The sequence below is a fragment of the Puccinia triticina genome, chromosome 1A (genome assembly GCF_026914185.1).
Source record: "Puccinia triticina chromosome 1A, complete sequence".
Classification (NCBI taxonomy): domain Eukaryota; kingdom Fungi; phylum Basidiomycota; class Pucciniomycetes; order Pucciniales; family Pucciniaceae; genus Puccinia; species Puccinia triticina.
Window position 1 is genome coordinate 8,337,326 of NC_070558.1, and position 27,784 is coordinate 8,365,109.

Consider the following 27,784-nt stretch of genomic DNA (forward strand, 5'->3'; position numbering starts at 1 on the left):
TTCGCCTGAATAAAGCGCTGGGATCTATGAGAAAATTCATTTTGGGGTTCAGTTCGAAGCTCACTCAATTCGGGCGGCACGATTTTTGAACAGCAGTCGTTACCTTATCTGAGACCATAATGATTTTCAATGTCCATCGAGTTAGGTGGACTACGTGGCGCCCATATATTAAGTGCTCAACCATTCTCGGGTGTGACAATATCGAGTAGGTGTAGTAGGCCTCGCTCTCCAGGGAGACATAATAATATCAATAACCACGGGCAACCTCAACACCTAATCCTGCTCGCGGATGGTTGCTTCCTCCCTTGAAGGTATGTTTCTTAGTCCGATATTTTTGAGTTAATACTTTTTCCGCTGTGCTTCTGTTCAACATAAATTTTTATCTTCGAAGGTGTCCCGAAGGTCTAAGAGTCACGACCCAAACATGCCTCCACGATTGGTCTTCTTTCTAGCATATCAACTGCTGGCGTATTCATCCCTTCTTAATTTTGGATTATCTTCACCTATTCAGAATGTTGAGGTGGTTCCACTTGCAAATAATGGAGAAACAACTTCTGCAATCGTGCTACCAACCGGGGCTTTAAATAACAAAAACAAATCTACGCTTGGAACCGGAACGGATGGGAAACCAGTCAGCTTGATAGAAAAGGGTGAAAAAAACTCTGATAACAAAGCTCTATCACTGGATTCTTCTACCTCTACATCCAGGCTAGTTAACGCCGAAAAAGTAACTTCAACAAGTCTAACGCAGCAAACAAACGTGAATGGCACTCAAGATCAGATCGCAAAATTACTAGGTAAGCAGACCTTTCTGCTTTTGGTTCATACAAAAGAAAGGCCTGTGAAGCCTTTTGAAAATCCTCTAACTTCTGTTCCTATCATTGTGCCGTCAGAGCGACCGTCGAACGGAAAGTCGTTCTTTGCTGATCAAACAACCACCACACCAACTCCCAAACCAGAAGGAAACCAAGAAGAGAAGAAGAAAACCAACCCAGCAGGCTTGGTTGGCGAGCTAAAACCCCCTGTAGAAAATACTGGACAATTCCCTGCCGTCAAATTACTATCTGAAAAGCCATTAGTTACCTCTCCCTCAGCAGATCAGGAAACAATAACTGCCGAAGGAAAAGCCTCGGTCGAACCGAAAGCTGAATTACTGGCACCAAAATTATCATCTCCCCCAGTTGATCTGAAGCCGGTCGAGCTAAAGCCCCCAAAAGAATCCAAACAGAAGCAAGTCGTTCCAGCGAAGAAGGATGGTGGTGAAGCAAGCAAGAAACCTGAAACTGCGGAGATTAACAAGGAACAATTGCGAAAAGATCCGAAAGGAAGCGCTCCCAAGCCTAATGAAATAAACCTAATAGGAAAAGATATCAAGCCGCTATTAGAAAAACCTACCTCAACCGTAGATCCCACAGATGAAAACGCTGAAGGACCCGTACTTCTGTCATTGGGACGAATAACAGACGAAGAACCGAATGAAACAGAATCTAAAACTGGCCGTGGTGCAAAAAAGGCGGACGCAGAAAAGAATGCCGGTTCACGGAATGATCCACAAGAAGCTAGTAAAATTCAGAGCGGGGGTGCCCATGGAAAAAACCCCGAAGATAAACCACAAAAATCACTTCCAACAGTCGATTCTGCCAAGGATTTGGGGCCAGAACCCGCCCCAAAGGCTCCGCCTCCCACGGCACCTAAGGCTACCACACCTTCCCCTCCTCCACCCGGAAAAAGTGCACCTGGACCAGAGTCCCCAGACTCAAAAGAAAAATTTCCCGAGGCACAACACATGCGAATGGCTGGGAATACAGCCAATACTTTGAGCGTCGTTCAAGGGGGATCTAACTCGACAGCCGCAAAGGAGTCAGAAGGTCCCCCAGAAGAGAAAAGCCAAAGCAAATTGTTGATTTACATTGGTGCTGGTGTGGTCGGATTTCTCGTCTTACTTGTCAGCTTCATACTTTTTGCAAAGAAGAAGCAAAAGAAAGAGAAAAAAATCCCCGGGGGAGTTCAGTCTGAAATCCCTGTTGAATTTGGATCCGGTGAAGGGGCAAGCCAGATCACCACACCATTATCACCACCAATGAGTTTGAATGGAAAGAGCGAACGCGGTATTCCTGTGGCGCTTCCAACTCCACGAGGGGATCAAGACTTGGTGGGAGGAAAGTCTTTCAGCCGACAACTCCGGGGAAGTACTGGCTACGAAAGGAACTACTCTACAGGCTATGGAAGTGAATATGGTCGAGACCAGTATGCCCAAGATGCAGGCTCAGCTTATGATGAAAGTGAGTTCTATGATAATAGTAGATATAGAGGAGGCCGAGACCAGGAGAATCGGGGGAGAGGTAAGTAGTGTATCTGTCCATAGTTTAACTGTGCCATCAAACCAATATTTCATTACAATTCCGCCATTCAGTGGACTCATTTCCCAGTCGAAGATCCTCAGGTCGAGCATCACCCAGGTCGGAGAAGGGCAGGTTTCCATATAACCGAAGGTCAGCACACTTTTCTTTCTCTCCCATGAAGTGAATCACAGCTTCTTTGGGCAGAATACTTATAAAAACTCTTATTTCCCAATACCTTTTTCAAAAATAAATAAATCATAATCAACAAATAAAGATGATTGAGAAAAGTATTGAAAGTGAAATATGAGCCTACAGACAATACTCAACCCTTAGAAAATATTGAGAGAACTCGTCTCATTATAATTTCAATTTAGTTTCTTTACAATCTGTTGCAAATTTCACCTGTAAATGATTCTCCAATTTTATTTGAAGAGAAAAAAAACAACCATTGAAGCTGGTATTCCAATGGCTTTACATCACTTGTCTCAGACATACAATTATTCACCTGGGAATCAAAATTCATCATCCTTCTAAAAATGACTTTTGTGAATGTATATAGAATCAAATAAGAACAAAAATATGTCATGGCTCATACTGCTGATCAGTATTACTCATAATTCAATGATTACAAGCAGGAATAAAACTTTGATCAAAATTGAGAAAGTAAATTTGGGAAAAGTATAAAACTTGCAATGGCACTGTTATGTGCCACAAAGTTCTTATGAGAATCAATAACTTTTTGATGGGATGTTTGAAATTCCAGTCTCAGAAACTAGTGAATTAACTGAAGGCTTTTTTGTTTACTGACCCGCCTGAAAAGTTTACATTTTGCACGCAGGCTGCCAAGGGGGTTGTATTGGTTACAAACCCCCACAGTAAGGTCAAAAGGGGGCAACCAATGTAAGATTGGTCTCTCGGACCAACATTATATTGGCCGGGCCCACCGCTACATTACCCCTTTGTTGTAATGTATCAGTGGACCCACTGCAACAATGGGCCGCTGCGCTATTTGAGCGCTACGTGTTAGCGTAGCAGCGCTTTTTTTGGGCCAGTAATCCGCAGCGTTAACGGGATTTTACAGCGTTAAAAAAATAAGCTGTAGCGTGGCTTTTTCTACTGCGCTCGTCAGGTCATTTTGGAGGCGTCCGTTCAAGTCCGGGACCAGTGATTACTGAGTGCACTGTTGGCATCCGATTGATTCTTGGCAGGGACATCTGCGAGGTCGGCGACCAAAGTGCGTAAATTAGGCGCTGGTGGGGGGACGCACTCTGGGATGGGGTCAGGCTATCGCGGCCTGCTGATCGCATCGCGCCGGTTGATACGCAGTATGTATGTGGAACATGGATAACCAGACTGTGCGGGGAGAGGCGCAGAAAGAAACAGAAGAAACATATTCACAACAGACAAGAGAGAGCAGGTACAATAGAATTAACAAAAACATGATAGCATGCGAGAGAAAATGATCTTCTTTGGGTGGAGTGAGAAGCAATATGAGATTATAGATAAGTCAGGAGGGTTGAGTTTGGAGGTGAGCCGTTGAACAGATGAACCGATTTTTTTCTTTGGGGAAACGCACGATACACAATTAATTTACAGACCAACTATATAACAGGTAGGAAAGCGATAGCGAGAAATACAAGGAAAAGTAAGGTGCTTTTTCAAGAGATAAGAGATTAGGGATGGTAATAACCTTAGGGGTATAAAATTTACACATGATTCTTAATACGGATGCGGAGGAATGCTAGTGGTTCTGGGTTGAAGACTCGTTCTGTGCTCAAGTCGGAACTTCTTCAAAGGATCGGGGTTGGGGCGGAAGAGGACGGTTATATGCTGAGCTGGGAATTTGATGATATTGTAGATGCAGTTTAGGTTGGTGAAGAGGTTGATGGGATTGGTAAGATTGATGATGAGGATGAGGATGATGGTTGACCAAGATGCCGGTGCCATGGAACGAATCGTGGTGCTTTGGACGATAGATGATTGGGGGACGATGTTCATCGACGACTTCGGGTTCTGGATGTAATTGGACGGAGCGATGCTGGATCGGAGGTGTAGCAGCGGTAGTCTGCATATTTGAGAGCGACAGAGCATTCGTGGCTACTACTTCTGCGATGTTTCCCCCGCGTTTCAGATGTTGTTTAGCCTGATGCAGAGTCGGACCCTCTGGAGCTTGCTTGGAATGGCTTTCGGTGGGTGGTGGTCCGGCGGTCCTTGACCCGGCTTCTATGGCCATGGCCAAATCGGAAATGATGCTAGGAGTTCCCAGTTGAAATGTCTGTCCATCCCGGCAAGAGTTCCTTGCGAAGTTGGCGAGCTCATACCTTGGGTATTTGCGTTGGATGAGCTTTGGGTCCTCATGCATACCTTTGGGGTAGTCGATATAACCAGGTGCAGCTAAACGTGTTTGTGTCATTCCGGTAAAAAAGGCGCATCAATGAATGAACAATGGTGCTTGTCAAAAGAAGATTGACTATCCGTACCATAAAGCTCCTGGCCTGTACCGGCCTGCTGGATAAACTTGATGACATCCTGGGCAGTGTTGCATCGCTCGACAGCCTTACGCAGGTTCTCAGAATGCTGGTGTCCGGGTATGAGTGGCAAGTTGAGTTAGGTGGATAACCTTGAGAGACAAGTCTCAGGGAGTATATACAGCTATCCTTGACTGACCTCATCCTCCAGCATGCAGATTGTTGAGAGGCCATTGGCGAAATCCCACAGAGAACTTCGAACGAAATCGATTCGATCCTCCTCTAGATCTTGCGTCAACTGTTTCAAGACAGAAAAAAGGAGCGAAGAGCGATTAGCTTGTGAGGGATTGACTCTGCGAAGATAGCAAAAGCGGATCATTAAACCAACATCACAAAACGATTTCCATTGTAAGTTCCAGCTCTCGGTAGTTTCCTCAAGGTTCTGTGTGAGCACCCGATATTCCTTTTCTATTGACAAATCAGAGCACACGCAAATGTTGGCAAAGCAGCCTGACTTTTCAAAGCAGCCTGACTTTTAATGAGGCAAATACCAGAAAACCTACCCGTGATCCCGATGCTTCCTTGAGCTTTGTCAAGTTTAGCAGAGACTTTGTCCAATTCCCTCCCTTGAACGAGGTGCATTTGTGCGGCGTAACCGCTGACAGCAATGGAATCTGTCTCAAATCGCTTCCGAGCCTGTGGAGTAGAAACATTTTGATGAGCCATAGGCGACAGAAACGCTTGGATAGGAACAGGAAGATGGGTGCACCTTTTCTTGTAATATTTTGAGCTCTATTATTCTTTTGTGTAACTTTTCAATAGAAGCTTGCGGCTGGTTTAATGCAGAAGAAAGGAAGTTGTTTGTATCAGCTGCGGCTGATTAGCCGAGTGGAGTAGATCCGGGTGTCGACAATAAAGTGCAGAATGCCTCCTCCGGAGTCCCCCTAGGGAAAGGGAGACGAAAAACAAAAACTGACATTTTTTCGAGCACCTTCACGTTTATTGATGAACTCAATAGTTTTGGCTTCCAAGCTGGTCTTGAAAGTGCCACTTAATTCGGCATGACAATGGGCTGATTTAGCGGTAGCTTCACGAAGGCTATCCAACCCGAGTTGAAGACCGTCACTTTCAAATCTAAGCAGTTGGAATAAATTTGACTTCGATAGTTTTTGAAGTTTTTTGGAATAATCTGCTTCGATTAATGCTCTCTCTTTGTACCAATTCTTCAGTTCCTCCAGCATCCGGGTTGACATCTTCGTTTTCTCCGTTAGAATTTCGTATCCTTCTTCTCCCCAAAACGAATTGCAGAACTCTTTAGCTTTGATCGCTTGGCGGTGTTGATAAGGAAGACCTTCGGCTTTGTTGTCGTTGGTCGTCTGTGCGTGAGCATTTCCATGGCGCTCTGAGCGATGCAACAGCTTCCCGAATCGGCCCATATCCTCCCTACTGTCTTTTGGTTCGAAGATCTAGGTCGAGGGTGTCGAGATCGATCATGCGCTCACTCTCCTTGTTATCTTGAAACGAATATGGTGTTTGGGTTTATGACTGGTGTAAATGATTTAGACGCGTCGGGTGATTTAGATGTGTCGGTTGCTTCGAGCGCTTTCGGAAAGTCGATGATGAGAAGCGCGGAGAGTCCTGGACGTGTTGGTTATTCGAACTTAACAGAAGTCCCTCCTCGGGGGAGCGTAAGCTATCCTTTCTCGTGGTTTCCTTAATTGGAGGACAGACGAGTATGAGTATGGAAACTGGGCAAACATCCACCCTGTTGACGACTGAAGATACCATAAACAACCAGCTGCTGGGACGGTCTGAGCGGATTGAAGGGAAGTCTGACAGTTTTGAAGGTTTTGAACTCTCAAAGGAGTCACAGAAGTCCGAACAAAGGTTGAAGTGTTCGAAAAACAAATCGACGCGTCTTCTCAATCAAACTCCGCGACAGCAGGGCAGTCAAAAACTCTCAACAAGAACCTTAATGAGCATGGGTGTTTCGCAAGCAAGAGTCAAAAGCTAAAAGACAAAAGTAAACTTTTTAAGTGTCACTTTGGTCAAAGGTTTTCCCGATCGTACTCTCAAGCGCCAGAACTGGCAAGCACATGAAAAGAAAAGACACGTACATAAGGTTTTGATGGTAAGGAAAAAAGGGAAACCTTGCAGCTCTTACTGCATATTTTTGGTAATCTCTGGTGAAGGGGCAACGCGCATTGGTCGTCGGGCGATTTGCTGTAACCACTCGCCGTAGCTAGGATGGATGCTCGGAGGGGCTGAACAAACCCCGTAGAGTTTTCTCAGACTCTGGAATGCTGGCTCGCGATTGCTTGACAACAATAATTCTGAGTTCTTGATGTACCTGGCTAATCCTGATGGAATCTCCTATCCTGCGAGCTTTAAATGATTTTGGTGCAAGATGTGTAAGGAGGGGTTTTTAGCTCATATGTATGAGCATATTTATGTAACTCCGCGACGCAAGAGCCATGATGTTTGAAGGAATTGCGCTCGTCAGCTCGGTCCAGGCTGGTCCGGGACAATCTTTGAGCCAATAGTGGCGGAGGTTGAACCTATCCATATTCTTGCTTCATCCTTGCATGGAATCTTCAAATGGAACCCAGAAGTATGTGTGTTCAATATTCTGAACCGTTGGAACCAGACATAGTAGCTTGCCCTTTTCATAGTCTATGTATGTATGCATTGCGGCCAGCCAACACGGATTTCCAATTACTCAAGACGGATCAACTGTTTTGATTGCTTGTAACGTCGTTTTCACTCCGGTGGAAAGACAAGCAAAAAAAAGGGTATTCCAGTGTTTTGATAATCGGCTTGGACTTATTCATGTACGCATGTATGCTTCTATTACTTTATTGGTTCTGACAGGAGGGTTTACAAGACAACAAAAAGGCACAAGACAAGGGGGATAGATAATCAACGACGTAAAAAAAAACAGGTGAAGGAGAAGAATGGGCGAGGATGGGGATGAACAAGCCTATACGGAAGTAATAGGAGATCAACAAAAAACGACACTTCAGTAACGACGCCGGTCATAATCGCGGTCATCTCGGCGACGGTCAAATCGGTCATGATCTCTCATCGGGCCGGCATAGCCGTAGCGATCATAGCTGGGCACACGATCATCGTACCGGTACCTCCGGTCTTCATAATCGCGACGGATCGGGTACCGACCGTCATCGTAGTCCCTCCTGAGTCGGTCGTCGTATCGCCGGTCGTAGGGATCATAGCGGTAAGGGTACCCCCCGCGAGGCTCGTAAGATCGATGAGGGTCATCGCGCTTGGCTGGCCCACGGTACTGCCCGGCTGGAAACCAGACACAGACACACGATCAACTTTCAATCAATGTATGCACAGAAACGTTGTCTGTGGGCTGGGCTGTTTGATAATAGATGTTCACTCACGAGTGGGTGTCCTTCCCCGGGCCCGCCGGGCTTTTTCGACAGTGAGTGTCTTGCCCAGGAATTCGGTTCCGTGCAACGAGCTGATTGCTATGTCTGCCTGTTCACTGGTTTCCATCGTCACGAATCCAAAGCCGCGGATCTCTCGAGTATGCGGGTCGCGCATCAGTTGGGACTTGGTAACCTTGATCGACCAACGGAGAAACACCTCAGTTGGTCGATCATTTCCTTGGGTACTTCCGGTGTATAAGGGGGTGAAAGCGGGAAACTTACGGTACCATACTTCGAAAACAGATCCTCCAGATCTGGATCGTCTGCTTTGAGACTGATTCCAGAGACATGTATGTTGTTTCCAGGGTTAGCAACATCCGAAGAGCTAGAATAGATTAAGAGATAGATAATAATAACAGGTGATCAGTGAATAATTGGTAGGAGGTCGTGTTGGTTAGGATTTACCGTCCGCGATCGGTGGTTTGAGAGCCGTTAGCGGGGCCAATCCGGTCGCCCAAGGGGCTGCGGCTCCTTTCCATGTTCCCAGTTCGAGCCGGGCTAGCCGATCGGCCTTCTCGTCCGGGAGGGTTGTATTGTTCAGGGTCGTGTGTGTTAGTGGATTGATCTGTGACAGAAGGTCCGTTGGCCCAATCTGGAAGGGGTGTCGGACGAGGGGAGGAGGGGCGAGAGGGGTAAGTGAGACTGGCTGGTCAAGGTCAAGGCGGGTGGTGATCTAGCAGGCGTGGGTTGACAGCTGGCTGGGTTGAGTTGGCTCGCGGGCAGTGTATATTCAAGACATGCATGGCGGAGGTGGCGATGTTGGAAGGCAGCCACTGAGAAAGAGCTAATCAAGGAAGCAGGTAACTGATGGTGCTGATTGGACTGTAGGATGAGGTGATGATGATGCCAAAGGTTGACGTGCTAAAATGTGTTTGTCTAAAAAAGGAGAGTGGCAAAGGAGATAAATCAAATGAAATGGGATGAAGTAGAGCAGTCGAAAACATGAGGATTATGAGGATGAGACTGTGGCCAACATGGCTCCAGTAGATTGAGGGGGGGAGAGGCAGAATGAAGTTTAGGAAGAAGGGATAAGTGGCGAGGCAGCGCCGACTAGGATGTGCAGATTATCTGCTGCTAGACTGCTGCACGTGAAAGAAGGGGGATATAATGGAAGAGGAATGGCCGAACCTACCCTGCTGAGACATCCTGGGCGGTGTTCGATGGGGCAACTGTGAGTTGGTTCGGTGTGTGGGGAGTCGGAAAGCTGGATCACCGTAGAGCCGTTTGCCGCAAAAGGCTCGGAGAGGCAATCGGAAGTTACTTCGCAGGAGTTGGGCTGGAATCGAGCGGACCTGGAGCGAGGGGAGAGTCCAGACAGCCCGCTCGCCCGCGCTGTGGGCGCCCCAACGAAAGGAGAGCACGCGCTCGTTGCCACCCGGGACCACCCGGCTTTTCGGGGGCGCTGCAGTTACCGCTGCGCTATGTACCGCCCAAACAGCAATTTTTGATGGGCACCCACTGATTTTATGCCGCCGCTGATGGCTATGTGGCAGATTTTTCTCTCTCTGAAGTGTTAGCGCAAGGACATGACCACCACACTATTCTCCTTATACCTTTGAAATCACCAGGATGCGATAAAGCTTCATTCACTCTTGTACTTGACTTGTCATTTTACTGATCTACTTCTGATTGTTTCTGTTGGATCTAATTGCTTCTGTTGACACCCTGTATGGACCGGGCTATTATGGATGCAAGACAGTGTCCAATTTGGGCTCAAAATGTGTTCAATGGTACCATATGGCATTGCGGCCGGTAGTCATGGAATTAACAAAAACAAATTAAAACGAGAGTTATCAAAGGGAAAAAAATCAAGAGCACAGCCAAATGTCAAGAAAAACAAAAACAATCAAACATTACCCAGCCCAACTACGATAACGGATAGATTAGTTCAAGAGGTCCAACTCCAAACGCCTCCTAGAGTTGATAAAATATTTTTTTCTGTTTGTGTTTTTTTGATGAGTAGACAAGAAGATCGGAGGAACCGATGTGAGAAGATAGAGTGGAGATTGTGGAGCAGCACAGAAAGTTGGAGGGACGATGATTATGGAAGGCGAGCCAAAAAAAAAAAAAAAACTACAGGTGTAACAGCGACACGATACAGAAATTTAGACGATGAGGATTGATGCAGAGTTCTGGGGATGAAAGAGACAAAGACGGATTGAAAGCTCATAGAGCGAAATGATCGCAACTACGGGACTATTACAGAATGTGAGACATCATTACGGGAGCAAAGCTCTAAACTACCACGCCTTCCGAGGATGTGGTCATCATCCAGCATCAGAACAGAGGTTAAGTGTGTACACGTCAGGGTATCGCATGTCGAAATCAAGAAACCCTTTCCGAGAGGAACGCTGACGACCTATGATCTGTCGTTTTTCGAATTTTCTTCTTGGACCTTCTTCATCTTCTCCGCCATCACCGCCCGCTTCATCATCTCATCTCCTAATTTTCGCAGGGGACACGGAGACAGCAATTCGGAGCCAACCAAGTTTGAGACCTCAAACGAAGTGGTGAAAACACCCGGGCAATGTTCGAGGCTTACGGTAAGGAAGAGCTGACTACTGGTAAGCTTTGCCTGTCTCTCGGTTTCCTGTTGAAGCGAGGGAGGCAAGCCGGATCCAGTAGGACTCATGCTGCCATGGGACGATGATAAGAGGCTACGCGCCCCCAAAGATGTTTCCAGTCGGCGTGGTGTACGTGGTGTGCTTTCGACGGTCGCCCTTACAGCTTTCATCTGCTGGGCAACCGATTTGAACTGCGCAAGTCATCGTGAAATGAGAGTTTACTAAGTCAGCTGCGTTGATAGGCACGTAGAACAAGGGCTGAGCGGAAAGCATTACCTCTAAAAACCCTTTCACAATCCACTTGGTGGAATGACCTCGGTCATCTGAAGGAATGACTACAACCTTTGACCTGTGATCGGTGAACTTTAGTCCGCACTGTTTGGACTGCTCCTTGATTAGATGATGAACTTCGACTTTGGTTGCTTTTGATACATCCTCTGCAATTGCAGGCGGCAAGAATGAGTTGGAGCTGAGCTGCAGCTCGAACTGATACCCAACTCTCAGCCGGTCGGCCGATTGGTAATACACCTGGTGAGAAAGCTAAACTCAGAAGGATCAGTCGGGTGCAGCTGCTCAGCTTTGGCAACGAGGGCTCTTACCGAGAGTTCATCGACTGCACCAAGGTAACCACCTGCAAACGGAATGCGTCCTTTGCGTGACTGCGTTCTAAACGGCTGGGTAGTGACTTGATAACGTGCCTCAGCCTGTGTAGTTACATGTAGCTTGACACTCAATCTGTTCGACAAAAGCGAAACAAGTAGTTTGTAAGCATCTCTGAATAGGAAGAACAGATAAAAAATGTTACTCAACGATTCTTGGTTCGACAGCAGCTGTTTTCGATCTGCATTCAGCTGCAAAGAGTAGGACACATCCCCCTAAATTTTGTTTTGATTGAGTAAGTTTTTTTTGGTAACATCAGTAACTCAGCCACCCAAGGCAAATTGGGTTGATCGACTTACGGAGCTATGATTGCCAGTGCTGGGTAGGGGGAGCGGACCAGGTTGGCAAGGACAATTAGCGTATCCGGGAATGGTGAGCTCAATGTGCCACTCGCATAGATCGCCTGAGTGGGAGATCGGTTGAACTTCGTCGGAAGGGTTAGGATGGATCATGTAGTTGTGACGCAAGAAATCGTGGGTAGCCAACGGTTGTGAGTCGCCGTCGGAAGTCGAATTCCCGATTAGCATGAGATAGATGGACGTGTATTTCCGGACTTTGACTTTGTTGGACAGTTTGACGTGCACCGATATCCTCTGTCCTGGGCTGAAGGTCGCAGAAGTCGGCCGGGGAGAAATTGATACCGTAAAATAACGAGATTTGCTTTGAAAATCTTCCGGGGGGAGCCTCAATGAGTTTTCCACACATGATCGCTGACTTTTGACTTCGACTAGCCGATCCGAGGTTGCAGCCAATGGTGCTGCGGCGTAGAATGCATTCCGCTTGGAAGATGAGGAGCGTTGATTGATGAGAAGATTGGGAACACTTTGCGATATTTCCGGGGCCGAGCCAAGATCACGGCCGAGGGATGGAGATGGGACGAGCTTCTGTGATATCGAGACCGGAGCAGCAGATTCACCCAAAGTTGATTGCTCTTTAGATACAGCTGCTTCGGTAGGCGGTAGATCGGGCTTCAAAGAGGCTTTGACCAAGTCTGCATGCTCCTCACGTGCAACACGGCCTTGAATTGTTGGGAGACTAGGAGCGTAGGTTATGACGTTTTTGCTTGTGGTGGGCTTTGAGACGGGGAACTGACGCCCAGTCATGAAATCCCTGCTTAGAGATGAAGCAGATTCCTTGATTGAACCGGGGCAAGTCGCAGTTGCAGGTCTCTTGCACATGTTCAGGTTGGATACTCGGGGCTCGGCAGAAGCTACTTTAGCCCCGGGCATCAGTAGCGAAGGCATAACGGACGATGTGCCAACAGCGGTGTTGGGACAAGGCGTGCTTCGATTATAAGAGCCAGGTTTGGGGCTAGCCTGTGCGAACGTCGGTTCTGTTGTACCAGTTGCGGTGTTAGGGCGCCGCTTACTGTTCTTATGCGATTTACTGACATTTTGGTGCAGGTTGGTGATCCGAGCGATCAAGCTCACATTGGAAGGCGCGGGTCGAGGAACTTTAGCTATCGAGATACCGGTCAAAACTTCTTGAGATTCGTTTGCCGAGTGTGTCAAGTAGCGGCCATTATCTGGTGATGATGATGAAAGCTCGGAGGCATTGGCACCAAAGAGCCCGGCTAGGGATTTACCCGCAAGACTTGGACGACGGTGCACTTCAAAATTCTTGTGTTTATCCGTTGGAGGTGAGCATGAGCGTGAGCCGCCGCAGACGGAGTGATCGTTGAAGCTTGTACCTGAGGTCGAGATGAGAGTTTCTTTTCCAGATAGCGAGCTTGTGCTAGCAGAGAGACCGCAAAGGTGCTGATAAAATGGGCTGTCGCTCCCACTGTAAACTTGCCAATTGGGAAAATCACCATTGGCATTCCGCAGACGGTCGCGTGGTGTAGAGATCATAGCAGCTTGCCACATGTCCACCGCGATAGGGGCCCTCCGACCAGAGCTAAAAGATTCGTCCGAATCCGATTGAGGGATCTTGGCTTCTCTCAGCAGCGTCCTCAAGTTGGCGCCACGGTGGACTACATCTGGACGTTCAACGGAATCGGAGGAAGCTCCTTCACCCTTGACCGTCACCTCCAGAGTCATATCTTTGCGATCAGGCTCTCTGAGTGGGTTGCGGGGTGACTTCGTTCGGGTTCTTGCCGTGGGCGAGAAATTCAACGGCCGAGGTTCTAGCGAGTTGGAATGCTTGATTGGAGAATTTTCTTCATGCGAAGCACCCATTTTCTTGAGAGGGAAAGGGATTGATTTTGATGGGGGTGAGGGGCTAATATTACCGTTGATGGGATGGAGGAGTCCCAAATGATTGTTTTTGGCGAAAGGGGAGAGTCTCAAGTTAGTTTGATCGAGCATGTCTGTGGCAGCGACGGCGGTCGTATTCGACGGCTGTGCGATGAGCGTTCGGGGAGCTTGCGAGTTGGGGTCGGAATCGTTCAAGGAACTTGATGCTTCAGCGAAGGGAGACGAGTCCCTGAAAGTGGTAGACAAGATAGGGAGCTGATATCGGGTAGCCAAGGAATCAGCAAGCAAAGACATTGGCTTGACGGCGTGAGACGGCGGCAACTTCTCGATGTTAGAGTCGAATGGAAGAATTCCTGATGGGACCTGATTCAAAAGATGTGTTCAACTCAGGAGTAATAATAAATAAGACCTGGTAGGTAGACAGAAGTACTCACCAACGTTATACTTGAGGAGCCGGCAGCAACTGAGCGTGAAGTAGAACAAGGGTCGGATCTGAAACTGCAACTCGAGCAGACTCCAAGAAGCTTCCCTCCGGTCCAACTTGGAGTTGATGATACTGGACAATCCGACAGGGAGGGCTTGAAAGTCCCGACAACCGGGGTCCTACCATCCGACTCATTCGGGGTAGCAAGTCTGTCTCCCAGGTTGGTCGAGACAGGCTTGACGAAAGCGGGATTGGTTAATGAGGGAAGCGTAGTCTCTGCGAAGAAGTCTGTGTTGATTGAGCTAGGCTCAGAGCTAGTAGAGCGACTACTAGTCGATAAAGGGGGCGGGACGTCAGCCGCGGGGTCTCTCCGGATACGTTGATCGGACGGGCTAAACCAGGTGGAGGTAGTAAAGCAATTGACGCATTGGATCACCAGGGGGGATCCTCTGAGAACATCAGGGCCAAGAGGGCAATCGACCTTGACGGAGGAAGTCTCGAGAGATATTGGGCGACACTGGGGCATCACAGATTCGCAACGAGATTTGATGGCAGCTTTGGAGGTTGAGGAGGTAGCCGCGAAACTTTGACCAGGTGGAGATGGTCGGAAATCCATGACCAACTTGATAGAGCGATATGAATGTTTGCAGCCTTCAGGTCAATGGCGAGTTGGGCAGCTGGGGAGCAGAGATCCGTACTACCAACAAAAAAGAGATTATTTGTCATGAGTTACACTGAGAGAGACAAACAGTTCCCGCGGAAGGGCCGCGAAAATGAACAAATGATAGTTAAGACAGCTCAAGGAGGAAAATATTAGTCTGAGTCACTGAGCTCGAGGTCTCAGTTAAAGCCCCTATGTGGGCGGCAAGCTGGGTCCATACATACATGATACGTGCGAGCTGGGCAAGCTTCCGCTGAGAAGCTGAGAGTCTAGTAGAATATCCGAGAGTCACTTCCGCTGAAGAACCGGGAGCCTATGGGGTAGGGGTCAGAAGACCCTACTGGTAATTCTGGCAGACTTCAGACTTCGCGATTCTCGGAATAATCGATATTGAGGTATGAGAACATCAATGAAAAGAATCACAGCCAAAGGGCTCTCACCCGGGAATTAGTGGCCGCAGGAAGTTGTTTGAGGTTATGTAAATATGTAAGGCAGGATGACAGTGGCTTGGTGTTGAACTGGGACAATCGGAGAAGTCGGCCCTTCACGCTGAGAAAATGGAGTTCCACAGGCGAGGAAGCAGCCGGGGGGAAGGCCTTTCTTTGAATGTAATCTGGTGGGACTCTCCCCTTGAAGGCTGTGAATATAAGATGCGACAGGACGAGCTACGGGAGGCGGTGATAAGAATTGGCCCTATTAGTAGACTCTGAGGATGCGAGTCTACTTAGAAGGCGATCTTTCAACGGGTGGAGGAGGATAGGTTTGGACGATTCAAATATTGAAATAAATAAGAACAAATACGCGCAGGTGCGACTGGTGAGCTTTATGCTTCGCTCGAGCTCTAGTCTTCCTGGACGAGGAAGATCAACCGGGGTAGAAAAACAGCTCAACACGCAAGCAAGCGAACCGTTGAAGGTGCGTTTGGCGGAGGGTTAATGGGAGATTCAAGTTTATTTAAATGATGATAAACCCATATCGGAGCGACGGACAGGGCGATGTTTAACTTGAGGCGATGAGTACCTTACGTAGAAATCTTCAATCCAAGACAAAGTATTGACCTGAGGAGCGTGGATGAGCGAGGCTGATCGGGATTTTAACACCGATCTCTGATGATGGAGCTCAGCATGTTTATCATTCGCTACCAGAGCAGATTATTGACTGAGTTGGTTGGAGCAAAGAGAAAAGTAGGGAAGAGCTGTGGATATTGTAGGTACTGGTGATATGTAGTATGTAATGATTTATTTATGTAGCTTCTATGCGAACCTCTACCAAATATCCTAAAATGACTGGAATGCCCACCTGCCCATCGGGAATGCTTGGCAGATGGCCATTTTGCAATTCTTCGAGAGACAGGCAAACCACGAGACGGGTGTCGTTATGTGCACATTAAGAGGCTGCCAGGCCACGCAGGGAGAGCTGAGATCGAATATATGCAGCAAATAAACATGCGTCTTGCCCTGCCGAGGCGACGAGCCGCGCTGAGATTACGCAGCAAAATCTGAGGATAGTGATCATCACCAGTGTCCGAATAAAACGTCTAATGAAAAGACTTACGCCGGAAGCTTCCCAGTTGTAAGGGATCAGATTTAAGTTTCGTTGGACAGATGGATGGAAGACCAGTTCAGCGACCTCCCGTTTGAACCGGCAAAGGAAACACCGTTTGCAAGGTTCCTGGGGTAAAGCAATGGGGCGGCGATTGGTAGGTGCGCCGAAAGCCTCGGAAGATATCTAAACGAGATAAAGGATCAAAAAGGTGTGCTACGTCCGGACTCTCAATCTAGTGCAATTGTTGAGATGTTGAGTCTGCATAGACAGCTTTGCGCGAAAATGTGAGATGAAAGCCGTTTAAATGCGCCGAAGGGTCTTAAGAGAATCACCACCGGCACGATAACAGTTCAAGTGCTAAATCACACCGAAAGGTTATGTATTGGAATTGAGATAATCTTTGGAAATCAATTCACGTCCGATAAAGAAAAGAGTTGAGAGCAGCGAGTGGGCTGGCAAAGGGCAAGGTGGATGGCTGATTGGGACACAGATCCTTTGAAGGCTGATGAATTAACTCGTCCGAAGAGTTGATATGTAGGCTCTTCCTCACGACGAAACAGAGAAATGATGCGTTTAACACTATTAAGCGCGCGGCCCATGAACCGCGACGATGACACTATGTAAAAAACACTTGAGTCTATCTAACAACCAACAAGTCAGCCCATTCCCAAGTTCTGTTGTCCCCCATTATTCAGGGATGACTCTTGTGGATTCAAACCGGAATGACCTGGAATCACGTTTTCGCGCTGAAATTTTAAGTTTATTGGCCTGCCTGCCGGCTATGTATTCATGCGGGTATTACACGACGTGACGAGGGACAGGGAAGAGAAGGAAGTCCATAGAAGAAGAAGGAGGAATGATAACATAAGGGCACAGTATACCAAAAAGCTTGAAGAGTGGTGGTTTTCGCTTACATATTCCTTGCCTTGCCTGTAGTAGGATGTTGAGGTCCATGTAAGTAGGAGCTTGAGTCATTCAGCACGATGGCAATCACTACGCGCAACGGAAGAGTGAGGAAAGAACTTACAAAGATCCCAAGTTTTGAAATCGGAAGTCGAATGTAAATAAATATGTCAAAAGAATTCCGGTTGTACCAGAGTGACTTGAGCCAACACTCATGTACAACCATCTGGGCTGGAGTGCGAGTCAATCATCTTTGTCTCTTACACAGGCTTCAACTGAAAATATCATCACCAACAACAATGGTTGACATGGCTGTATATATCTCAATAATGCCAATCTATCCTCAAGATGCATGTTTAGGGGCATCGAGAAATGGCCCCGATCCGGTAAAAATGAAATGGCAAGAGGAGTTCATGACTAGAAGTACATTAATGAGTTTGGCGCTCTGATCTAGTTGTGTAATTATCTTGTTTTCGTGCAGAAGCTTGAAATTTGGTGGACCACAATTGAGCAAGGCTCTAGGATCACTGGCCCCTAAAGCAAGAACATTTTTTGTGCCTGGAAAATTGATGGTGATGCAGAAAGAGCGCAAAATACATAAATACTTACGTGAACCCATACCTCAATTTACCCAACCATGCTCAAAATTATCCTGAAATATTTCCATATTAATTATGCATGGTTTTCAATCAAATCAGTGCGGCGAGAGTGATCACTCACTGATCAGTGGTGATCACCATTTGATCACAAGATGACTTCATTCAATTTCAACCCCATGACACACGCACAAATTTTTGAATCACTAACTGACCTAAGTGGGACTTTAGAAATTTAGGTAACATGTCACTGTGTTAAGGGGATTCTACAGAGCTGCAGATGATGCCAATCAAGTGGTGTGACTTCTATGCGAGCAAGGAAGATGGAAGTTGGAACTGAGATCATGCAAATTATTTACAGTTTTTTGTTTTGAACCATGAATGCATCTGGCACAGAGATTTCGCCCTTTGCTCGGCAGGAGAGAGGCTTACGCCCACAGTTGCCTGCGTGGCTTGATTACACCACGGGTGCGGTCGGGTGTCCCAAGGACGTAGCCAAGAAAAGTGCCCCAAATGTGTTTAAAGTGATTGAGTACCAACCATCACATCAGGCTGACTGTTAGTCTGTTGTGATGGCTGGTCAGTCTCCGGGATGGCGGTGACACAAAAGCGCCCGAGGGATGTGATGATTTATTCCAATGTACGCCAATGAAAACGCGGAGCCAAGAAATTTGGCAATAAATGAGGAAGGAGGTCTTCTACATAGAACTGAAAACCCAGGGCCATAAAGCCACAACCAAAATTCAAAATTTAATGTATTAGCCCGGCCCGGCCCGTTGGCTAAGCTTGTGGTATTCCCCAGGATGGCCAGTGGGCGGCTCAAACTCGTCCAATAGCCATGTTTGTTTGAGGCTACATTTCAATTTGTGGGAGGGAATGTTTGAAATTGGCCTCACTCCTGAAATACCAGCAGGGCAGAAATTCATGAAATATGACCCTGTTTGTCAACAATATTATATTGCCAGTGTAATAATGAAAATTCTTGCAACACCTCATCAAGTTTTAGTGGAGTTGGTTGGATGTCACGCAGGATGACATGCAAAAGCTACATTATTAAGCCCACAAAAAAGCACTGATAATTGGGGCCTACATCTTGGCTATCCCAGCTGTAGAACATGGCTTGCTACCTTTCACACAAATTTAAATATTTATGTGAGTTTTCTATTAGTCTGTTATCATGATGTATCACCACAGTATGGAGGGCTGTTGGACTGATCCATGAGAAGTACCAACCAACCACCCAGCTGGAATCCACAAGCATGTCAGCTATCCGCCAGTCCAGACAGCACGGCAACTGTCAATCCCGCTCCAATTAGCGGGCCAAAGAGTCTCCCCGCGAGGGAGAACACTGAAAGCAAGTGACATGTAAATGAAATGGATCAAACAAGCATATCACAGATCATATAGTACAAGTAGGAGGAATTCCTCCAACTTGGAAGATTCCTCAGATTAGATACCACACCCAACTTGATTGTAGTTTTGACCAACTCAAATACTGAAATTGGGGCTTTCATCTATCTCTTTTCCTTTTATCTTCATTTTGACTTTGACACCTCCGCTCAACCTTGCCAATACCAGGTAAGTCAAGCTTACTATTCTTATCTCTTCTTCATCTAGTTTCCTAGAGAGTCGTGATAGACTCCGGTTGACAAGAAGTCAACAGCCCCTCCTTAAGGAGGCGTGGTTTCATTCCTTCGGCTGAGCCGGTAGAGTAGAGCTCCAACAAGTACGTTGTGATAGCTGTTATCATACAATTCCATTCAGAGCGCGGTCACTGAAGAGACACACCCTGACAAGCAGCTGTAATTGTAAAGGCAGCACTCTAGTATGTGTATCAGTCAGCATAGCTGAGACTACAGGCAATTTTCAATCAGGTGCTTCTGCAAGTTTCAGTGTCACACTGTTGTTTCAATCCCACAATATCTACTGTGGATGTTGTTGTGACACTGTCTGATAACTCAACTGCAGCACCTGTCACAGCTATTGTACATAACGTATATAGTTCTCTTTCCTCACGTTATGAGAAAAGTATCACCTTTTCCAAGTCTGCTCTCCAACAGGTTATGAGCCTCTTGCCAGAGTAGCTTGCAGATACACAGCAACACCTGTTTGTATGTTGTGTGAGGTTGTGATTTCAATTCTCAACAGACACACCTTCAATTTTCAGTCTCTGAAATTTAATGTCTTCAAGATGGAAACATTTACATTCCAATTGGTCAATTCAGTACATGCAGGGGAAGTTTTGATGGAATCAAACAGCTTTTAAGGTTTTCTCTTTTGCATTTAAAATGCAGGGTAAATGCAGGGTTAAAAAAATTCTGATGGTGTAAATTTTCACCAGCAAAGAAAATGAGAAAGCAAAAGTGTCAGGCCAAACTTGGAAATAGAGTGCAATTCCCTCATTTGGAGGGTCCATGTGGGAAAATTGGATACATCCTTGATAATGGAAGCTGCATATTACAGGTAATAGTCTACTAGCTTTTAAGAGTGTCTTTGTCAGCCTTGTTGATGCCAAGAACCTTGTTCTTCTAGCAACACTGGATGATGAGCATGAGATAAGGATGGCAAGGTGCGATTTGAGGATGTATTTCCAAAGAAAGAAAAAGAGAGGGGCTCAATGGAGTGGAGGTGGTTTTGATCCCTCTGAAGAATGGATACTGGGGACTGCTAGGCAGAGGTAGTTTAATCCCAGGAATAAATTAAATAATCTTGTCAATAAATTGAAGTGTTTAGTACTTGCTGATAACTGAAATTGCCCAAGGATCAACAAACGGCATGAATGGAAAAGAAGTTGAGAGTGACAGAAGTATATAAATATATCCTGAAAGTAGAGTCAACTGTAGACTCATATTGAAGTCAACAGAGGAGAAAGGTGGTCAGGACTGTATTTGGGTGTAAAATGCGGGGAGAGGAAATGAAAAGATACTACCGCCTTTAAATATGGATCCCTCCTTCATAGCAAGGACTTCACTCAAAGTTTATAATTTTGAAATAATTTGAGGATGATTACCTCACTATTCATAAGCCGTAAAAACTTGCCGCTCCAGAGCCTTATTCACACTAGCAAAAGGCTATGCGTGACCACAATAGGCTATAAGTGAAATCTTAACATCTTATCAGAGAATTCTTGCAGCCAAGATTACACTTACTAATAGCAATAGGCTACAAATGACATTATCTCACAGTGGCTTGTTGTAGAGATGGCAAACAGGTACCTGTCTGAATTCAATGAAACCGCTTCTTGAGTGCTTGTGATCAAATAAATTCAATATGTAAAGCTTCCATGAGATGAAGAACTACTTGAACTTGATTAGGACACTCAGCTAACTGCATGGTAAGGCACACATACAAGTGCAGATGGCAAATAGCTCACAGGTACCTGCCAGGAGGTACCTGTGGGCTATTTGCCATCTGGCCTTGTATGTGTGCCTTACCATGCAGTTAGCTGAGTGTCCTACTCAAGTTCAAGTAGTTCTCCATCTCATGGAAGTGTTACATATTGAATTTATTTGATCACAAGCACTCAAGAAGCGGTTTCATTGAAATCAGACAGGTACCTGTTTGCCACCTCTAGCTTGTTGATAAAACCTTATGAATAGTCATAGTGATCCTGAGGGTCTAAATGGTCTGATGGGGGAAGACCATTCCCACTTGAAGGCCTTGCAAGCTTCCCTTGGAATGCGGGTCCCAGGTTTGAATCCTGGTGGCCCCACTGCTCCTCCTCTGTTATGGTCAATTATATGGATAGGCAAATGGGATCTGGGGGTTCTGGATCCTACAAGGTACATTTCAGGACTCCTCTGTCAACAGATCTGAATATTTTGTCAAGTTGTAAATCTTGTCTGGTAAATTTGATATTTCCCACACAAAATTTAGCTACAGCCTAATTTTGGGCTTACACCATACTACTATAACCATAGTGTGCAATTTCAAATCAATAAGCAAGTGTGCGATTTCAAATCAATAAGAACTTAAAAATTGTGTATCCTAGACTCTAGTGACTCACTTTTGGAAAGTTCATTGTTTTTGAATCTTTGCAATATTATACATAAATAGCAAGTTTTGTCCTGTAGGGCTTGCACCATAGTCTGAGGGAAGGCTATAAAAAAAAACCCACAAGAATGTGCACACAAGTTACTCAGTGCAGCTTTTAAATTAACCATTTCTTATAAATCCAGTAGTTTAGGGATTTTTGTGAAATTTTTGTGGGTGACAGGATTTATATGAACTGCCTCAAATTATATAGGCCAGAAGGGAAAATTCATTCCTACAAGCTAAGCTACTGTATTTTAACCCATGATAAGAAGGCAAGGAACTGTCACTACAAGAAAAATTTACTCAACTGCTAGCAGTTGACATGTGGGTTACTGCTGTGGAACTGCTGTTCTAGCTCTGCTCCACCAAAACACACATATTTCTGCACATTCACTATGCCTGATGCAAATTGACTTTACATTGAAGCTTGGTCAACAGTAAGCCTTGAAAAAGTTGTGTGTAAATACCACAAGCTTACTTGGAGTTCTTGCATATCAACTGTGCAGTGTGTGCAGTTGCTTGAATTTTTCTTACAGTGTCTAAACCACACAAGAGGGACTTTCTAAGTTCAGATGTCACAGCCAAATCCCCCAAGATAAAGCTGATAATTTAAGCCTTTTGTTGAGAGCCCCAAATTCATCACAGAGAGTACCATTTTTTTCTATTTCTTTTTTGGCATGGATTCTCAACGGATTTCAGGACAGAATGTTATTCATGAAGCCATTTCAACCCAAACTTAAACAAGCCTCCCTGGAGGAGGGCCCACGGGGTCTCGGTCTCAGAGACAGAGGCTTGCACTTTGCGCAAGACGTGACTGCCCAAATCCAAAGGGAAGACTGATCAAGTAGAGAGCTTGAACTTTCCTTGTAAATGTTTCAAATTCAGAATCATCCACAGTCTGTGAGTTGAGAAACATCATCAGGACATAAATTCTCACTGGAGTCCAAATAATTTCTACAGAAAAACATAAGAGAGATATTTCTTTATACACATCTTTTTTCCTTAGACAAATAATCAGGAAAAAGAGGTATCTACGTATATTTGTGTCAGAAGAAAACAAAAACATGTACATTGAATGAAATTACAAACTTAAAAAGAAAAAAAACAAGAACCCAAATCCATATCTCTCCCATGATGCATTAAAGCTGTATATGATATTAGTGATCAGAAGTGATCATTGCGGTATTGGATAAATATTGAAGTTTTCTTCGTTTTCTTTTTCTTTCTTGCATATGTAATTACTGAAAAGATAAGCAAATCTACAAGGCAAGAAGCCCTCCCCCCAAACAAAAAAAAATAAAACCTAATCACAATTTATGCACAAATAAGAAAAAGAGCAGGAAAAATAAGACCCCATTATATGCTGTGGCACACTACTATAATGGATTGTGCTTTGGCAGATTTATTTGGATTTCCCACACAGGATATCTATCTTTTGAATTCATGCTGAGAACTGAGAAACTGTTTTCCATCACATAGGTATATCCAAAGGAAAGGGAGGCCTGATACTGAGTACGCCAAAGTCCTTGAGGGTAAGCCTATGTCGGGATCTTCAGAGAATACTGTCTCCGCTATTAGCCTTTTCTCTGTCACATCTGTTATATGTTGCTTTTTTTGTGACTTAGGCTGCTCTTTTGATATGACTTCATCTTGGCCGGGATGCTTTGAAATTGCTATATCTACAAAGTTGAATCTTTCATTCTCTTACCCCTACAAGTTATTTGTGCCAATTATTCTGTAATTATGGTGTCTTGTAAATTTGGAATAGCTTTTTGAGCTTTTCCATTCAACCAAAAAAGAAAAGGATGCTGGATTTATTCTTGATGGCTTCACTTGGGACTTGTGCGTCTATCTTTTTCATACATAAATACTGCTTAAACACTTAGGCTCTGTTTGGAGCCGATATAATTGCGCGATATAATCTGGAATTTTGTGACATCTGATCCAGTTTTGGCGGACCTGATTAGATGTCACATAGGATGTCAGGCAAAAAAACTGCCCGCATTATATCGGCTCCAAACGGGGCCTTACATTCTCTCTTCTGCCATGCTCGATTTTTTTCCAGTGATGACCAAAACGGAACGAGTCTTACTCAGAGCCCAGTTTAGTTTGAATGGTCCATTGCCTTAATTTGGATCTTCAGTTCCTTTTCTGTAGTTTTGTGCATTGTTGTCGGAGAAGATTGTTCACTTGTTAATCAGTGATATTTTCTATATATTGACCATTGTAAGCAGATACGGAGAGTTCATAGCTTTGCTATATTCAACTCTGAACAAACAAAACCCTTGAGAACGAATGTTTACAATTTGTCTGAATGGCACATTTATCAGGCTGGAACTATCATAAGTAATCCTCTAAGTGCCCTATTTCCCCGGGGGTCTACACCAACCAATCGGGAGAACACGTTGGGGAGGAGAAAGAACACGTCTGTTTGTATTGCTCAAACGTATGTTCATATGGACTTGTTATGCTTTCCAGCAGGAGACTTCCTGGTTTTCGGGGGAGGGGGAAGAAGGGGTTGAAATGTGTTTTCAGCGGATATATGTCATACGAAATTGAAGGCGGTATTTCTTTTGGGGTACAATTGTAAGCTTAAGAGTACATTTGATTGAGTGGAGGCTTATTGATCGATTCATGCTTTAGTGGGAACGTTGGGCGGTTGGAGTGGTGCTCTGAGAACGGGATTTCTTTCGATGTGATTTGCCAAATGGTTTGATCCAGACTCTCCAGAAGATCGTCAGCAGGCCGTTCAAGAGTCCGATCGGTGGGACCAACCAGCCGAGCAACCAGATCACCTTATTGACCCACTTCTCAAACTTCCACACCAATCTTTCGACTTGTCGCTCCAAGTCGACTAGCTGTCCCGAGTTATCTACGATGTGGTCAGCATATGATAGTTTGGATTTGAGTGGCATTTGGGCTGCGATTCGGGTTTTCGCTTCAGCCCTACCCAGTCCATTTCGACTTTGTAGTCGTTGGAGTTGGAGCTCTTCGGAGCTTAGGTTGGCAACGTAACCATCAAACCAAACAAATACACAAGTTTCCATCAAACACTCTTTTTTTATTTCTTGAAAAAAAAAAATCAGCAGAACTGAAAATAGCTTGAAATACCGACCAATACACGACGACGACCTTCCCACAAAACTTCCACATCCCAGTTTCGATCAACAAAGGCGAGTCGACCACACAAACTTGGGTGCCAGTGAGCCACAGCTTGAGCAATCGAAGGACCATCAAGCGACGGATTTTTGGATGGAGTAGGCTATTGAGCCATTGTCGCTCGCTTGGTTTGTTGAAGATGATTTCACCGAGCCGTTCTCGATTTAAGCAACCATTGTGGGGATAGACGATGTCCGGCTGGCTTGAAAAGTGCTCTCGGATTGCAGTAAGTCCACTTGTGCCGGGTTCGACCACTTCCCGAGCAAGGTGATCCAAATCGATGACCGGCACGCAGTATGACTTCAGCAGACCGGAGACAGTCGACTTCCCTGCAAGCATAGGAGTTCCAAAAAATCATGTGGTCTCGATCAGTTTATGTGCTGCTATTCACGAAAAAGGAGACATATGCGGATACAATCCCAAGGCTGCTGAGAAGAACAAATCATACCGGAGGCAATGCCGCCCGTTAGTCCCACGACTACAGTGGCAGGTTCCAATCATTCGCAATCCATCAAACCCAGGAGGAAGCAACTCGAATGGGATTATCAACTGGAAGTAGGCGATGGCCAGGCACAAAAACAGATTTACTGACCGAGCATAGGTTGGTAAATGTGTATCACTTTCCAAATATAGAAGTCCTTGGAGACCTTGAGGGGATAAATTGCCGGGGTATGGATACACGATTAAGTTGCAGGGGTGATGTCACACTATGACACTATCGAGGCTTCGGGCCCCCGGGGGATAGGCGAGGGATTCAACTCCCAGCTGGAAGGAATCTCATAACCGAACTTAACAAAAGTCCCTCCCTGTGCTCGTCTCCGGAGGAAAGGCTTAGTTAAGCTCGTCTCATAACCTCAAGGCGCCGAGCTTAACAAAGCCTCTCTGGAGGAGGGCCCCGCAGGGTCTCTGTCTCACAGAGAGGCTTGCCCCCAAGCGGCGAGGTTTGGCGTGAATCCTGACGGGCCCGAGGCTCGGCCAACCCCCAAATTTCATTAAATCCTTTGTTACACATCAACCACTGCCGGGATAGGCCCATGAGTGGCATGGCCTTGAAGCCTAGCTTCTTGCGCAGGCAGCCAGCCATCCACCATCCATCAAGCCCCTTGTAGAGCTGCTGGACATGCTTTCAAAAACCATGCCGAGCTTGTCCCAGCGAGCAGAGCGTGTTTTTTTCAACTCCTGTACACATTTTATGTGTGGCCTGCATACCAAATGTAGTTCATTGTTCAATTCAAACAATAAACATACTTCATGTACTTATTAGAAGTAATTGAAACTTTCATGTACTTATCCAATAGTATGGTGTAAGATCAATCCTGGAATCATGATTCCATGACTTCACATCCTTGTAGCTTTAAGGCCATTCAAGGCATCAAAATGTGGCCTATGTAGTCTTGAAGGCCAGATGCAGACCTTCAATTTGGCACCTGGGTGGCCCATTTGGCCACCAGGATGCTATAGAAAAGTGGTGCCAAACTTTCACACCAGCCAAATGGGTGAAAGCTGTACTCAGGACTCACGCCAAATTTTGCCGCTTAGTCCCAAGTCCCTCCTTCGGAGGCTCGCACTTCTCGCAAGGGGCCCCTGCCTGCCCCTCAGAAGAGGGACTGACTAAGTTTGCAAGGCGCCGCCTGTGAGTCGGAACTGCTGTGGTGGCTGAATCCTGGGGTATACAGAGCTTAACCGAACTTAACGCAGTCCCTCCGTAATTGTGACATATGCCATTACAACGCTTGGTGTTTGGCATGCCACAATCGTAATATATTGATATATATGTGAATCACCCACCCGATCATTACACTGCCCTCAATACACGCTGCCCTGGATACGCTGCATTTCAACAATGGAGGAAGAATCCTTTCTTGACCCAAATCTTCTAACTCAACAAACACTACCCCAAACTTCAAGGACGTCCAGTCAGCCAGGATTCAATACCCGTGGGCGAGGAAAGTCCCAAGGAAGAGGTCAAGGACAACGATCAACCGGACCCATCCAATCATGTGCAAACAAACCCGTGGATCCAGACAACAATACATATGCAACCATGGCTGCTGCTGGTGTGACCCGCAAAAAGCTCATCTGGACGGGTCCAATGGAGCTCATGATGCTTGATCTTTATGTCAAGGAGGTCCACAAAGGGAAGCAATCGGACTCCGGATTTCAAAGTACATCTCATCGATTCGTTGCACAAGAGTTGAGGAAGAATCTCCCCAAGCTTGAAAACTTGCTGGATTACACCAAGGTAAAATCCAAGCTCAGCCAGTCCTTCAAAAAGGACTATGACACATTCTCGGTGTGTAAAGATGCAAGCGGCTTTGGTTGGGATGAAACAAACTGTGAAGTGATAGCCTCAGATGATGTCTGGGAGAGGTTTTTGGAAGTGTGTCTGTATTTTTGTTTTGCTGGTCCCAATGACCAAGAAATGAGGTTGACTATTTTTTAAAGTTGCATCCACACGCAAAAACGTTTCAAGGCACCCCCTTTCCTGAATATTGCAAGCCGGAAATCATCTTTGGCTCTTTGGCAGCGACGGGAGATGCTTCTTGCTCAATTGGTGATTGTGTTGCTCAACTGCAGGCCCAAGCAGCAGGCATCCTTCCTTCCCCCAATCCTTCTCTGACCACCAATACAACCCTAACCACCAATGCATACTCACCTAATCCTGCACCAAATCTTGGCGAACCCAGCAATCAACCAAATCTTGGCAAACCCACCAATCAACCAAATCTTGGCAAACCCACCAATCAACACTTAGCAAGTCCGTCGGCATACCTTAC

The 27,784-nt window shown here is 45.9% G+C and overlaps 5 protein-coding genes across 5 annotated transcripts; 1 reads left to right on the forward strand and 4 right to left on the reverse strand.

The window, feature by feature from the left end:
- Window positions 1-424: 424 nt before the first annotated feature.
- PtA15_1A914 (uncharacterized protein) lies at window positions 425-2,526 on the forward strand (the record flags this gene model as incomplete). The annotated part of the gene is made up of 3 exons (XM_053165991.1): window positions 425-797; window positions 894-2,342; window positions 2,414-2,526. The coding sequence occupies 3 exons, from the start codon at window positions 425-427 to the stop codon at window positions 2,524-2,526; spliced, it is 1,935 nt and encodes a 644-aa protein (XP_053017127.1).
- A 1,590-nt stretch (window positions 2,527-4,116) lies between these two features.
- Window positions 4,117-6,246, reverse strand: PtA15_1A915 (uncharacterized protein; the record flags this gene model as incomplete). The annotated part of the gene is made up of 7 exons (XM_053165992.1): window positions 4,117-4,736; window positions 4,823-4,919; window positions 5,010-5,108; window positions 5,199-5,278; window positions 5,374-5,506; window positions 5,580-5,642; window positions 5,788-6,246. 7 exons carry the CDS (start codon window positions 6,244-6,246, stop codon window positions 4,117-4,119), a joined length of 1,551 nt encoding a protein of 516 aa, XP_053017128.1.
- A 1,583-nt stretch (window positions 6,247-7,829) lies between these two features.
- PtA15_1A916 (uncharacterized protein) lies at window positions 7,830-10,025 on the reverse strand (the record flags this gene model as incomplete). Its single annotated transcript, XM_053165993.1, has 6 exons — window positions 7,830-8,119; window positions 8,218-8,398; window positions 8,488-8,590; window positions 8,671-8,857; window positions 9,398-9,684; window positions 10,000-10,025. The coding sequence occupies 6 exons, from the start codon at window positions 10,023-10,025 to the stop codon at window positions 7,830-7,832; spliced, it is 1,074 nt and encodes a 357-aa protein (XP_053017129.1).
- A 599-nt stretch (window positions 10,026-10,624) lies between these two features.
- Window positions 10,625-14,724, reverse strand: PtA15_1A917 (uncharacterized protein; the record flags this gene model as incomplete). The annotated part of the gene is made up of 7 exons (XM_053165994.1): window positions 10,625-11,020; window positions 11,106-11,369; window positions 11,429-11,564; window positions 11,640-11,704; window positions 11,789-12,507; window positions 13,075-14,047; window positions 14,119-14,724. 7 exons carry the CDS (start codon window positions 14,722-14,724, stop codon window positions 10,625-10,627), a joined length of 3,159 nt encoding a protein of 1,052 aa, XP_053017130.1.
- Window positions 14,725-24,487: 9,763 nt separating this feature from the next.
- Window positions 24,488-25,606, reverse strand: PtA15_1A918 (uncharacterized protein; the record flags this gene model as incomplete). Its single annotated transcript, XM_053165995.1, has 4 exons — window positions 24,488-24,845; window positions 24,964-25,336; window positions 25,456-25,485; window positions 25,600-25,606. 4 exons carry the CDS (start codon window positions 25,604-25,606, stop codon window positions 24,488-24,490), a joined length of 768 nt encoding a protein of 255 aa, XP_053017131.1.
- Between the last annotated feature and the right edge of the window lie 2,178 nt (window positions 25,607-27,784).